Below are 16039 nucleotides of genomic sequence, written 5' to 3'. Positions count from 1 at the left end.
GCACCGAGTAAATAAATATAAATATATATAGGACCCCAGCCTCAAATACTGCCGACTTCAGTGAGCAAGGATTACTCCTAATGTCTTTCGTCAATCGGGAAAGTCCTCACTTCCATCTAACAGTTGGACTCTTTGAGACCGGTGAGAAAATACGCTTTTGTAAGTATAGAAAAGCGTCCAAGCCCTCCACTTGGAACAAAAAGACCCCTAAACGCCTCTTATTTGACACCGTAAGGGAAGAAGCGCCTAGCCGGACAACAGTCTGTCACAAACAATGATCTGGCTTATAACTTTCACAAAATAACCCCATAGAAAATTACTAAATTCAATTTTACTGACCAACTAAACAAACGAGTGAAGTTTCCTTTACGTGCTATAATCTAAGCTTAGTTTTGCAAGAATTACTCCCTACAAAACCAAACACAGACTTATCTCCAAGCACCAGCCATACATCGACCCAGTCTTTGTATTGCTTGACGGCACTCATGAAACAAAGCACAGAAAACTTCACTATACACAACAATTTAAATGTAACACTACACTATAAATAGAACACTAAATTAACCCCACAACTGACAGTAAAGCAATTCCACCACAGGTCCAAATTCAACTGTACGACGATATTGTCCCCGCACAATCAAACAAAGACACAATTTCAAAGTTTACAATCACTTAGAATAATTTCCAAGTAAAAACAAACAGAGAAACGATAGCAGAACAACTTCACTCACCAGTATAACACACGAAAGCCAGAGACACTGTTAGTCTTGTGGATATTGTAAGAATCACGCGCGTCGGCTCGCTCCGACCCTTTTATAGATTCTATCTCCGACTTCCGACTTCTGACATCGGACTTCCGACTTCTGACATTCGACTTCCGACTTCTGACATCGGACTTCCGACTTCTGACATCCGACTTCCGACAAGATGGCTACTCAATCGTGTGCTTTGTTTACTAAGTCTTATGCCCTATGCATTAGAGTTCACGATTAACACACGGATGTTTGCTTATCAACACGTGCCGAGTACACGTGTTTTAGAGAGAGACAGAGCTATTGATATTGATACCTATGTAGTCCAATAGTGGAGCGATTCGCAAATATTTTTACGTAAATATTATTTTGTGGAACATTCTTATTTATTTTGTAAGTAATTTCGCAATGAAATATTTTATCTGTTACTAAATGTTACATTGAATGATATACTCAGGAAGCATAATAACCAATATTAGTCATTATTATTTCTTTGACTTGTAAATGAAATCCAGACATAATATCGGAACGTTACGCAGTTGACAACTGTCAGTGTCAGTACTTCGCCCATGCGAACGTAGTTTGTTGATAAATACGTTTTTCCAACCTGTTTTGCATCAAATAATAGTGAATTTTATGAGTGAAGACGTGACTAAACATGTGATAAACCATCAAAGATATTATTTGTTAAAATATTCAATGAAATCCCGAAGGAAATATGCACCAAAAAGTTGGTCAAGGAAAAGTTGATTCGCCGTAAGTTTTATATGTAATAACGAGTCCATTTCCTCGTCATAGACGCTTGTTCTGTTACAACACAAAAACAAACGACTTGCAGAGTAAGTTTAGGTTAGGTTAAAACTGCGACCCTACACAACAACGAACCGTTTTTAAAGTAGGTTTAGGTTAGATTAGAACTGTGACTAAACAAACAGTTTATAAATTGTAAAATTTTAGATGAAATCATAATTGAAATAATATTATTCGTAATGAATTGTATTTAATGTAAAACAAAATGAAATGAAAAAACACGAAATGAAACACCACGATATAAAGTATACTCGGAATAACTTATCTACGAAGTAAAAGTCTACGGTTTAATTTTACTTGTGTCGATTGTTCTACGATATGAACTGTCGATGAAATGAAATTATTTGAAACGTTGTCTTTGAAATAATATTCGAACAAGTGTCTGTCGGCGATTCAAGGGTAAACCAGCGGACAGGCATAAAGATCAAAAATAATGTCCACTCGTTTACTGGACGAGTGGACATTATTTTTAAATGAATAAAATTTATTGCAAATTCTAATTGGGTAGGGGATAAATGATTTAATAATGACAAATACAGAATTGTATGTTCCCTGGAATTCATTCCAAGCCAATAAGTAGACGAAAAGCTTACCGGAAGTTTGTTTTCAGATACATGTGCGATGCAGAGAAGGTATACGTGATCATCGGAGGCCTCGGAGGCTTCGGTCTTGAGCTGGCTGACTGGCTCATCATGCGTAAGGCTAGGAAGGTGCTGCTGACCTCACGCCGTGGCATTACCAACGGCTACCAGGCTTCCAGACTTCGGTAGGTCATCTTCTTCAGTCATCCTTATCATCAACCAAAAGACGTTGATATTTGAACTTTAGCAACGATCAAAAGAGAAGAGCCGTTGTTTTTTTTATAAAACCCTATTAAAATCAACTGTAAACATTCGATTGTATTCACTGTTGGGCCTCTGATATCATATTTACACGGATGACGTCCTGACATCTCATTAGTCCGATTCGAGTATAGCTTTGACTTTGGCCTTTAAAACCCTTGGTACTTTAGACTAATCATGAAGTGCGAACAGCACGTTTACTTATCCTATGGCTATCTCTTTCCATCAGCGCATGGGCAGGATACGGAGCAGACATCCAAATCTCAACCCACGACGTCACCACCGAAGCTGGTTGCGAAGAGATGCTCAAAATGGCGTTGAAAATGGGACCCGTGCAAGCAGTCTTCAATCTTGCCGTCGTGCTCAAGGATTCTATCTTCCAAAATCAGACCCCGGAGACTTTCAAGACTTCGTTCGCGCCTAAAGCCTTGGCGACGATGCATCTGGATAAATTGACGAAGAAACTATGCCCAGAATTGAAGTAAGTATTATCTTCTATTTTTATCATTTCTATACCTGCGTTTCCCTTGTGTTGTTAATGTTTCAATCCTCACACTATGTTTTTCCTTTTTTTATGTTTGGTAATTTTAATAGTATTTTAACATTGCTTATTTTGCAACTTTTGTACCGATTACCTCTATGACAATATAAAAACCACTAAGAATCTCAAATGTTATAATTACAAGCTATCAAGTAGCATCATTAAGGGAGTGAAGTGCTATGTAAAAGACATCCCTTTGATCGTGTTTACATTCGCCTTATTTATTTATTTATTTATTTAAACTTTATTGCACAAAAGACAAACTTAATGTACAAAAGGCGAACTTAATGCCATGAGGCATTCTCTACCAGTCAACCTTAAGGCAAAGCAGAGAAGATTGTAGGCGGTGCATTGAAAACAAAAGAACAGAAAAAGAAAATCAGAAATCTAAAACATACTTAGTATACTTACATCAAATAAGTAATACATAAATACATATAATTGATATAATACATAAATATAATTTAATGATATATACATATACTCATTAAACTTGTTAGATAGATACTTAATCACCTCTATCCTCATCAGCATTTAAGATAACATCACTGCTCTCAAAAGCCACATCAGCATCATTTAAGAAAACATCATTGCTGTCAAAATCCACATCAGCAATTAAAGTAACACCATCGTTGTCAAAATTCAAATGAAGCCTCATCAGAAAGTAAACCCAACCTTCTTTCCCAGGGACTTCGTGGTATTCTCCTCCGTATCCTGCGGTCGCGGTAACGCCGGTCAGACTAACTATGGTCTCTCCAACTCTGTCATGGAGCGTATCTGCGAATGGAGAAGGAAGCTCGGTTTCCCCGCTCTTGCTGTTCAGTGGGGAGCTGTGGGCGATGTGAGTATTTTAACCTAAAAATCCTGTAGATATCAGTGTAATGGAACTATTTGAATTGGATGCTGGCAAAGTCAGATTTATACCGAAATGAGATGGATGTAGATGTAGAGATACATGATCCCACATAATACTTACAATATAAAAAATGTCTCCAGTCTTAGTCACTGTTTTCTGTATACTGGAATGAAACAGCAGAAATTTATGTGGTGTTCCATGTCTAAAGGGTCCTTATGGTTTATCTGCAGCAAAGACTTATTTCTCTTGAAATTTCAAAAGAGAACGTCCTTATTTTTCTTGATGCATAAGGATCCTCTTGTAATGGAAAGCTATATATTTCGAATCAACTTAAAACTGCTGTCCGTTATCCAACTAATTTCTCCATACAGGTGGGTCTTGTAGCTGACATGCAAGACGAAGACATGCAGCTCGAGATCGGAGGAACCTTGCAGCAGAGGATCTCGTCCTGTCTCCTGGCTTTGGACAAGTTCCTGAAGCAAGATCAAACGTCCATCGTGTCATCCATCGTGGTTGCCGAGAAGAAGGCTGGAGGATCTGGTTGCGGCAACCTGGTGGACGCTATTGCACAGATAATGGGTAAATATTATGTTTTAAGGGACACTATACTAACTTTAGTTACTTGTGTATTTATATCTCGCGTCGTTTCGAAGGAGACAGGCAGTCCTTGGTCTTATGAAGTTTTGGGAGAAATTATTCCAAAATCTTGTAGCTTAGAGATTTAGAATTACTTGAAGCTCTCATTGGTTATTAAAAGTTCTGTACTAAGTTTGGCTTATTGTCTCTTCTTCAGAACTCGATGATCAATATGTCGATATTTTGATACCCTCACTTTCATTTGCTCATCACTGGATTTCACGAGGGCAAAAAATAGTACTCTTAATTCAGTTCAAATAGGCACACAGTTGTTGGGAATGTTTATAAAATTCAATTAATCAACTTGACGTTTTCACCAGGCATCAAGGACCTGAAGACAGTATCTCAACAAGTGTCTCTGGCTGAGCTGGGCATGGACAGTATGATGGCGGTAGAAATCAAGCAGACCTTGGAGAGAGAGTTCGAGATCTTCCTTACTGCTCAGGACATCAGAACACTTACATTTGCCAAGTAAGCATAACATACCTGCTTTTGTTTAAAATGGTGCAACCCAATACCTATTTCCGATTATAGGGTTCTGATTCTGACCAAAAATATTATAATTTGATACAATGTAATTGATTTAAGTTTCTGTACTATTTATTTTATTTTATTTTATTATAAAAGAACGGATTATGGGTCTTCAAGCGAATTTTCATTAATGTATCTTTCATCCATAGGCTGGTAGAACTCACAGCACAACGCGAAGCAGAGTCCTCGACAACGGCCGCTCGTCCGAACACTGCTGACGGCGCGGCAGGTCTCAGGGTTCTGATGAGGAACTTCGGTGATGAACGAATGGTTTCCGAACCCTTCATCTACATGCCGACGATGGTCACTGATGGCAATGAGGTGAGAGTCTTTGTCTATATTTGACCAGAACTTTTCCAATTTTGATAAAGGCGCTGCAGGTTGAGCCTGAGGTTGAACCTGAAGGGTTCTGATGAGGAACTTCGGTGAAGAAGGAATGGTAAGAGTGGTTATGTACCCTTCATCTATATGCCAACCATGGTCACTGACGACAATGAGGTGAGAATCTTTGTCTATCTTTGACCAGGATTTTTAACCCCCGACGCAAAAACGACGGGGTGTTATAAGTTTGACGTGTCTGTCTGTCTGTCTGTCTGTCTGTTTGTCTGTCTGTCTGTGTGTGTGTCTGTCTGTGGCATCGTAGCTCCCGAACGGATGAACCGATTTAGATTTAGTTTTTTTGTCTGAAAGTTGAGTTAGTCGGGAGTGTTCTTAGCCATGTTTCATGAAAATCGGTCTACTATGTCGCAGTCGGGGGTTTTTCAAAATTTTAATTTTATTTCCAATACTGTTAATAAGGTGAGAACTTACATCAACTTATTCCAACAGTGCTGAAAGAGAGGATCCAAAACCAACACCTAGTGTCCCTTTCGACACTTTATTGAAATGTAAGGGTCCCCCCACATCTAGCGTCTCGCGAGCGTAGCGTCGGGCCAACTATATGGGCGAAGTCTTTTCCATACAGTTGGCCCGACGCTACGCTCGCGAGACGCTAGATGTGGGGGGGAACCTAAGAGGTACACCAAGCGGATATTGCCATTGCCTGTGTCTTACATAGAACGCACGCAGAGGCAGGACCCGCCAAGGTGTAAGGACTATTTGAGAATTGATGGAATCTGAAATGAACTCGGCTATTGGATGAAAGTGATGGACTAAATACTGGGCCATTATTGAGTGGAAATCGGGAATTGTGGGAGCAACTAGATATGCCAGGATCTTCAATAGTGATTGAATAGAACTTTCAATGAAATACCATATTCATCTCGCAGTACCTACACGACGATAAAGAATGCACATTGGTTTTACGTCTTCGTAGTGCGTTGTCTCTTTCTTGCTTATGTGCCGTTAATTATCTGTTTTAAATACCTACGTTCATCGCACATTCCATTTCTCATTTCTAGCAAACTGTTTACCCACTTATTATTAATTCTACTAAAACACAAAATTAAAATTTAGAAAAAACCCCCGACCGCGACATAGTGGACCGATTTTCATAAAACATGGCTAAGAACACTCCCGACTAACTCAGCTTTCAAACAAAAAAAAACTAAATCGAAATCGGTTTATCCTTTCGGGAGCTACGATGCCACAGACAGACACACACACAGACAAACAGACAGACAAACAGACAGACAGACAGACAAACGGACAGACAGACGGACAGACACGTCAAACTTATGACACCCCGTCGTTTTTGCGTCGGGGGTTCAAAAGGGTCTAACTCTCCTCATCGATTCTGAAGTTCCATATAAATTTTAATTACTCTCACAAGTAATTCAGTCTCTGAATGATAATTTGCATCTCAGAGAAAAAACCACTCAAGTATGCGGTCTCACGAATTTATGGTAATTTTTTTCTGAAAATAACTTGTCCTTATGTTTGAAATTCGGAGTGAACACGATTTGGTGTTACTTAGTGTTTACCTACTAGATGGATGAACTCTTATAAATTAACTCAATATCTGGGCGACCGAGCTTCGCTCGGTTCTGTTTCGTATCCTTGACATGTGTCGCCATCTAGTTCAAAAATGAATAGTACCTACATCGAGCGAAAGAATTCTCAGCCTTAACAACACAACTACTCCACACGAGATGGCGCGCATTTCGCCACAAAAACTCAAATAGTGTATTTTTCTATTCGTTTTAGCCTTGCTTGACCTGTTCGCCATCTAGTGTTTGCAATAAATAGTACTTACATCGACCGAAAGAATTCTGTCTTAACAGTACAACTACTGCACACGAGATGGCGCGTGAAGAAAAACGCATGAAAACTCGAAAATTCGCGTTTTCCGGGACCTAAGGATAAGTTAGACCGATTTTTCACCCCCAAAAACCCCCACATAACAAATTTCAGCGAAATCGTTAGAGCGGTTTCCGAGATCGTCAGTGTAAATAAATATATAAATAAATAAATATACAAGAATTGCTCGTTTAAAAGTATAAGATTAGGTAGGTATGTGTTATTTTATTTATTTAAATGCTTATGAATCTGAAAGTAGGCAAAAGAAAAGTTTATATAACTCTAAATTTACTCTTCTAATATGATGAGGAATACGCTATTAAAATTATATGGTTTTCTCATGTTACACTGTGTTTATTTGTAAGGTTAACAATAGGAAGTCAACTCTCCAAGGCAACATTTTTGCCAACTTTTCCTGCTAACATGCCAGAGTATATGCCTTGTTAATAATGTTTTTAATGAAACCACTTACTTGAAGACTGACTAAATGACTTTTTGTATTGCATATTATGTATAAGAGGGCTTAAACGAAATTTTTAATATAAGTTAGGTAACATATGATCTGTGATATAAATGACATAGGAGATACCTAACTAAAGTTCAGTTCAGTGTTAGGACCTGAATATGCCTCGCTAAACTGTATGCTTCAAGATATTATATGGGTGTTAGACTAACTTAGTAACTTAGAGCTGAAACTTGTGTCATAAGCAGGATTCGGCCATACATATTACAAACGTACAATATTCGTGCATGCACTTGCCATGAACTTGCATTTTAAGTGGAAATTGTTGCCATATTAGTTAGTTCGGGTTTTATGATTGTTAGTTTACTGAGTATTTGCGCTTAGTAAACTTTTAAGTCGTGTTCGTATTGATTTTATGAATAAGATAAGATCATAACACTGTCTTCGGTTAGCGCGATAGTTACTCATGAAATAAAACCGCGGATTATATCGCGTATAATGAATTCACCCTTTGACCATGAACGCTGTAAAGAGTTCGAAACATCGGGATATACAATATTAAATTCATTATACGCGATATAATCTTTCATAGTTTTACTTCAAGATCATTTTATAAAACTGTGTGCATGCCTCTCAGTTTATACCTTTTTAACCGTCTGCAAATCTCAAGGAAGAAGGTTATCAATTTGTCAGTATGTTTTTGTTACCAGCTATTGAGGTTTTAAAGTAACAAAATTAATTTAATTGCAACAATATACTGTACCTACTGTCAGCACAGTAAATTGACGAGTGAATGTAAATGACAGATCTTCAGAGTAGACGCACAATATTGAATGAGCGGATTTCGGGAATTTTATTGTCCTGTTTTTCACATAAAACCATTGCTAATGGATCATTTATTGTTACTGTATATAGACTGACGGAGATGAACATTTTTTTTGTAATTTTGCCACACCTTAATCCACAACTATTGCTTTCACAACTGGCATGCCAGCCACGTACAAAATACTTGAATTCCAGTTCATTTGCCAGTAAGTTTGTACGCGGCTGGCACGCTAGTTGTGAAGGCTCAATAAACTGTAGGTAGGTACTAATTACTTACTAACTTGACTGGCGCGGTAACCCTAAAAAAGTGTTGACCTCCAACACAAGAGCACGCCACTTTGATCGGTCTTGAGCGGTACCGCGCCAGCTGACGCTGAGCTCACGGAGGTCAACCTCCACTCTATCCGCCCAACGATATTTTGGGTGACGGCGTCCATTCGGTCTCCCCAAGTAGGCCGTTTTGACTGCCCGATCTTCCCCCATTCTTCAAGGTGACTTAGCCAACGGAGACAATGTGCTTTGGTTTTACCAATTATATGGGCATTTCAGAATCTGGGATCCCCCAATTACCTTAAGTTGTGAACAAAAATTAACTCACTGTCAGTTTTGTGACGATAAATTAAGCATGAAATTTCAATCAAAATATTGTTTTTGTGTTAATTACATAAACTTTAAGCGATAATCTGCATTTATAATGTGAAAAAAGTACATTTTTAGACAGATTTTATGCTTAGTTGTCGTCAAAACTGACAGCGAGTTAATTTTTGTTACCAACTTAAAATTGCCGTCAATAGAAATTGTCAACAATGTAAAGTTTACATTGTAAACAAACCATTCTATAAAATATAATTATTCTACCACAATTTGATTATTTGAAAGGTTGAGGATCATAATATGATATGAATTGATCAAATAACTCATGGATTTAGCCAGCATCTGATGAGTTAGAATGGAAATTAAAGACATTTTGACTACAAGGTTTGTTTACATTGTTCACAAATTCTATTGACGGCGACTTTAAGCTAATTGGGGGACCCAAATTCTAAAAATGCCTATATGTATTTGGCTCGGCTACTAGTTTTTCAATTTCGGCACACTGTATAAAATCACTGAACTCTATACAAATTTCAGGGTCACGAAGCCATCCACGATACAGAGAACCCTCCAATGTTCATCCTTCCTGGCTTGGAAGGTGCTGCTTCAGTGATGGAGCCTCTCTGCAAAAGACTGAAGTGCAAGGTCTGCGTACTGCAGTTGGGTGTTGAGCACCCTAATGAAGATATTGAGGCTATGGTCAACAGGCTGTACTTGGTAAGTAAAGATCTGCTCGGAGATCAACTTACATAGTTCCTAATAAGGCTGAGTCAGTCCGTTTTTTTTTTTAATTTGTTGTAACTTCATTCGATCCAAACAAACCGCGCATCAACCAAGACAGTGGTGGCGCAATATCATTGCCAAAGATCTAGACGCCTGTAGGTTAACTTGGTGGAAAACGATGACCAGTGACCTTATCAAGGTCGTGTTTTTGTCATTGGTCATATCATGCGTCACTTTCGCACTTACATGTGACAGTACAACGTGGCAGACATGGTCTTAGTCCTGTTGGATAGATCGAAATGGAAGGAGAAAAGTGAAAAAAACAGCCACAGTGCGAGACAAACGCCACACCTCGGACACTGGCAATCAAATATATGAAAGAGGCGCGTTCCTAGCACACAATCTAAGCTCGTGTAGGTGAACGCGTACTATGCTTGTATGAGTGACATATGACAGGTCGACTGTTCGCGTTTTTGACAGGCGGTAACTGTGAGGTAACCGAGAGGGGGTGGGCGGCACTTTCAGCGGGGAGCGGGAGTGGCCATACTGTACGATAGTACTCTTTACTATACTGTGCAAACGCTAAGAGGATGATGATGTTAATTTATGATAGCAAATCTATCTGTCTATTATTTAACTAACTTGTCTATTTCAGACTGTGCGAACCCGGCTGGCCCCTGGAGGACCGTTCGTGCTACTCGGCTACAGTTTCGGCTGCCAGTTGATGCTAGAGTTAGCTGCTAAGCTTGAGGCTGAAGGTCAGTGAAACATACATAATTTTAACCCCCGACGCAAAAACGACGGGGTGTTATAAATAAGTTTGTCATTTCCGACTATCTGTGGAATCGTAGCTTTCGAACGGATGAACCTATTTAGTTTTTTGTTTGAAAGCCGAATTAGTAGGTATACAGAGTTTTTCTAATTTTTTAAAGTAGCCTATCTAATCTCCGGGCTAGGCAGAACAAAACACTTATTTCTTTCACTTTTTTAGCAGAGCTCAAAGTGAAAATTCATACGAAAAAAGTTACGTTTCATTTAAGCAAGCTGTGTTTTCAAATCAGTATTCAACAATTTATATACGTACATAAGGTATTATTTACATGGCACGCTGTTCAAAATCCCTCACAATATGAGGCTAACAATAAGGCCCACTTGCACCAACCACTTAACTCAGGGTTAGTGGGCTGTCATCTGTCAAATTCCATATAAAATGGGGGCTCCATTTTCGTAGGTGCAAGTGGCCCTAAGAGATATAAAGGAATTTAATTAGGTACCTACCTACATCATTTTTAGGGTTCCGTAGTCAACTAGGAACCCTTATAGTTTCGCCATGTCTGTCTGTCCGTCCGTCCGTCCGTCCGTCCGTCCGTCCGTCCGTCCGTCCGTCCGCGGATAATCTCAGTAACCGTAAGCACTAGAAAGCTGAAATTTGGTACCAATATGTATATCAATCACGCCAACAAAGTGCAAAAATAAAAAATGGAAAAAAATGTTTTATTAGGGTACCCCCCCTACATGTAAAGTGGGGGCTGACATTTTTTTTTCATTCCAACCCCAACGTGTGATATATCGTTGGATAGGTATTTAAAAATTAATAAGAGTTTACTAAGATCATTTTTTGATAATATTAATATTTTCGGAAATAATCACTCCTAAAGGAAAAAAAAGTGCGTCCCCCCCCCTCTAACTTTTGAACCATATGTTTAAAAAATATGAAAAAAATCACAAAAGTAGAACTTTATAAAGACTTTCTAGGAAAATTGTTTTGAACTTGATAGGTTCAGTAGTTTTTGAGAAAAATACGAAAAACTACGGAACCCTACACTGAGCGTGGCCCGACACGCTCTTGGCCGGTTTTTCTACTATATTTTTGCTTTCTTACAAGAGGTAGTTAGAAAATATGAATTATACAGAATTCATTACTTGATTGAAACTTAATCAAAATAGTGTAACTAGAAATAAACTGATGAACAACAAATCAAAACTGATATTGACGCCCGACTTTGCTCAGACGTCATTGATAGTGAAAGTTAGTTAGTTAACTAATAATTAACTAACTAAAGTTTAACGCTATTGTTCTCGAAGCAGCGAATTATGAAGGCTAGTCGTTGTAGTTTTATTTTCAGGCATATTTTGCGCTGTAATTTAAATTACGGAGACTAGCTTTTTTATTACAAGAGGTGTATCACAGCAGTTCTCAAAAGTTTGTACAAAAATTAAGGATTTTTTTATACCTATTTTGTTACCAACACTTTTTGATGAATTGAGATTTTAGTATCTAAGTTATATTTCGTCATTAAGATTTTCTAGTATATATATATTCTTAATTATAACAATTATGCTGTATATATCTTACGAAAGTCGACTTATATTAGGTGTCAAATAATTAGAAGTTTCACTTCAAATATTTGTGTTTCAATATTGTACTATATGTTGGTATTAGAATAGGATCAAATAAAATTTGCTGACGTGGCTATGTACAAACTTTTTAATAACTGCTGATCAATGTCATGAATACTGCAACATATTTATGAGTTATGAAATTACTTGTTCCGTATTTAAGTATTTTTTTCTTTTTACAATTATTGTTTTATATTGCAAGTGTGATGAAAGACATTGTGTTTAACTCGGGGCATAAGAATATTTGAAACTTGAGCCTCCAGGAAGCAGTCTTGATTTAACTTACTCTCGTTAGTAATATTCAACTTCCGTCCCACGTTGCACAATTTACTATTGTGCAAGCTGCATCTTCTTCGGTTTTTTTCTTCATCCATTTCTCAAGCATCGCTAACCTTATCGTATTACTTCCAACAGGTCACAAAAACGGCCTGGTCTTCTGCGTGGACGGAGCTCCAGACTTCCTCCAAGCAATTCTCACCACCGTCATCTGCTTCAAGAGCGACGCCCAACTCCAGAACGCTCTCATCTGCCATACTATGGACATCGTCGCCCCCAACAATGATATTTCCACAGCCTTAATAGAAAAACTCAGCCAAGTCGATACCATCGAAGAGAAAATCAAAACCGCAATCGAAATGTCCCCTGTGCAAGCCAGATACACACCTAAATTCATTGCTTCTGTCGCCAAAGTTACTTACGACAGAGTCAAAGTTGTTCTCAATTACAATTCTAAGGATGTCAAAAAGATTCAGGCTCCTATTGTACTTCTGCGTCCTAAAGAGAATCTTCCTAACTTAGTATGCGATGAGAACTACGGTCTTGATAAATTCACGAATAGCAATGTCACTGTACATTACTTGGAAGGTACTCATGTTACTATTATTGAGAATAAGGATTGTGCAAATATTATTAATAAGGTTTTGATCGAGAGGGACGGACAGACGGGCAAGCAGATGCAGAGTGTTACTACCATGATCCAGAGCCACAGGCAATTCATTTGCAGTTAGATTTAGTCTTTGGTTTGTATTCTTTTCATTTGTATTTATATCGTCTTCTTCTTAATTAGACATTTTTGAAGAGAGTTTGTGTTTTTTGATTGTATTAAGTAATTTATTGCAATTGGTATTTTTAATCACGAAATTTCTTTAGTCGATAAGTTTTTTAGTTAAATATTTATTGTTTTTGGGGTTAATTTATAATACTACCTTTTATAATAAGTGGCCATTTTTTTAGTTAGTTTATAAGAAAATTTAAGTTATTTTGTTCCTTTAGGTTAGCACAGTCCAAAGAGACGCCAGTACCAAAAAATATTCACTAATTAGGACTTATTTTTTATTATTGTTTTAATATTGGAAAAGGTGAATTTTGAGGTGCAATAATTAGTAAGAGTTATTTGGTGTTAAAGAAGGGATTATTAAATTAATTAATATAATAAATTATTGATTTTTATTTACTATTTACACCACAATGGAACCAATATCCCATATTCGACTTCTACGACACCTACGGGAGGAAAAGATGAGATGTTAATAAGGTGCATTGGGGTAATTTCGAATCACATGAATGCTCAGGTAATTTCTAAATCGGAATCTAGATATGATGAAAATGGTGTTTGTTATAATGTGACTTTCGAAATTAGACGACTTTCGAAATTACCCTAATGGTATAGAAATTGGAACAAGGCGCTAAAATATTCAGTCACTTCCGTGTTTAACTTACATAATTAACGTACTCACACCTATTTATTCATAAAATTTACATTTGAATACGTAGTATGAAATGATTTATATAACAATGAAATTAAAATACAAAAAACGAATAAATAATTTCAAAGGAAAAATCGAAACAGGTTAAAATAATGAATACAGTATCTTTCAATGATCTCCATGTTAAACAATCAGACAAAAATACGGACAAAACGTTTGTCATGTTTAAGCATTTTACGTCAAAACGGTGATACTTGAGAAGAAAGAAGACCTTCGTTGAATTTGGTTTGGATTAACTTTAGTTTTACTTTACTTTATAAAAACAAAAACATATACAAACTTGACAAGGTTAAGAGGGCTTTAATTATGTGAAAAATAGTGAAATCGCGACCGAGCGCTTAATCATACCGTGTGTGGTATCAAATTAAAGGGATTTTCAAGTAGTTTACAAATATGTAACATATTATAGGACTTTTTCTACTTGGTCTAACAAAATATGAGAAAATGACCAGAAATGGTAATAATTGTGACGGTGAAGACTCGTTTTCAAAAAATTGCCAAAACTATATGATAGAACTTTATAATCACTAAGGAATAAGAGCAATTTTAGTAAACGTTGCAGATTAATTTGGTACGAAAATAACTTCGACGTTATGTAGATTTTAAAAGAAATTGTTACCTATTAAATTTAGTTGATTTCTGAAAAAAAAAATCGCCTTAGCCTCGTTTACTCTTTTTCAAAACCTTATTATAATAACGTAGTCTGAGAAGATTGTAGTACAGGATAAACGTATTATAATTTTACCAGTTTCAGTATTCAAAATTGTTCAAATTTTACAAATAAGATCGACTAATTCAGCGCTATACGTGGTTTTTCCTAAACGTGCAACAGAGAAAAAATCATAATTAATTTAGTGAGTTAGTTTTCAAAAATTGTTTGCCCTTTATAGAGTATAAAGTTTAGTTTCTTTTTAATTTAATTTACATTATTTTATGTCACACCACACTGTAACAGTTATAATATTAACATAGTTTCGTTTAGTTTCAATATGACAACATTCCAGCACGCCCACGTATTGTTGGTGAAACAAAACCTTATGAAATTCCACTGAAATAAATGTTTTTGGGACGAGCCCTTTATCTCACACATGAAGAACTATTTGGCGTCATTGTATGTACGTTTTAAAGCCTGTGTGAGTAGCCGAATGCACAATCGCTCACGATAATAATATATTCCTCGTAGCTATCTATCTCTATCGCTCTTGCGTATTGGCGCGACGGAGCCAGACTACATTTCTGCGGTGTTTCGGTGGCAATTCGCGTCATTATCAGTTGTCCTTTGAAACAAACGAATACAATGTTTCGGAAACTCAGTGCAACCGGCTATTGCCGACTGTCAAGCACAAGGTCAGGGGACTATTGCCGACTGTCAAGCACAAGGTCAGGGGACTATTGCCGACTGTCAAGCACAAGGTCAGGGGACCCCCTCGGCTCCCCGCCTCTCTTACTCATAAACCCTATTCCTGCGTAGGAGTTTTAGTTAATGTCTGGGTAAATTGTACACAATGAGGCGTTAGGTCTCTCAAATTCAATAGTCTATCATTACTAGAAATTCGCTACCGTTTCAAGACGCCCGTAGACGCCATTTTATTTTATTTAAAGCCTTCTACAGCCGTTTTTCAGCCGACAGTCAGCATTAGATTAGGCGAGCAGAGCCACTAGTCCGTATTCTCATTGCTTTTGAGAGCCTTGTGTCGGTTATTTAAAAAAGGAACAAAAAATTAAATAAATATACTTACGGCAAATAATATCATATTTTCAGCACAGTCAATGTAGGTATTTTTTTTATTATAAACTGGCCAGTGACTGACCTTAGTCGCACCTGATGGAAAGTGACAAGGCCGAAGTTGTAGCTCACTGGTTCATTAATAGCCTATTCACTCTTGACTTGAACACAGATATTAGATTTTTAGGTATTTAAAAATACATGTAAACAAAATCTAACCTCAAAATGTTCCTTAGACCAGTTTGAGAGTAATAGAAAAGATTGACATGACTACTATGATTCTCGTTTGTCACTATAGTACTGTATAAAAGTGGCTTCAATTAAAATACTATTGTG

At 37.2% G+C, this 16039-nt stretch overlaps 1 protein-coding gene across 5 annotated transcripts in view; it reads left to right on the top strand.

The window, feature by feature from the left end:
* The window catches only part of LOC125236250 (fatty acid synthase), a 111206-nt gene extending 97559 nt beyond the window's left edge, over positions 1-13647 (top strand). For all 5 annotated transcript variants that reach the window (XM_048142936.1, XM_048142939.1, XM_048142940.1 and 2 more), the window contains 9 exons: positions 2173-2328; positions 2634-2885; positions 3633-3786; positions 4173-4380; positions 4758-4908; positions 5118-5289; positions 9626-9805; positions 10467-10569; positions 12626-13647. In XM_048142936.1, coding sequence (XP_047998893.1) covers positions 2173-2328; positions 2634-2885; positions 3633-3786; positions 4173-4380; positions 4758-4908; positions 5118-5289; positions 9626-9805; positions 10467-10569; positions 12626-13218 — 1969 coding nt within the window. In that variant the 3' untranslated portion in view covers positions 13219-13647. The remainder of the gene's footprint in view (positions 1-2172; positions 2329-2633; positions 2886-3632; positions 3787-4172; positions 4381-4757; positions 4909-5117; positions 5290-9625; positions 9806-10466; positions 10570-12625) is intronic.
* The last annotated feature ends 2392 nt before the right edge of the window (positions 13648-16039 follow it).

Source organism: Leguminivora glycinivorella, chromosome 19 (assembly GCF_023078275.1).
Source record: "Leguminivora glycinivorella isolate SPB_JAAS2020 chromosome 19, LegGlyc_1.1, whole genome shotgun sequence".
NCBI classification, from domain to species: domain Eukaryota; kingdom Metazoa; phylum Arthropoda; class Insecta; order Lepidoptera; family Tortricidae; genus Leguminivora; species Leguminivora glycinivorella.
This window is presented reverse-complemented; position numbering and strand designations above follow the sequence as displayed.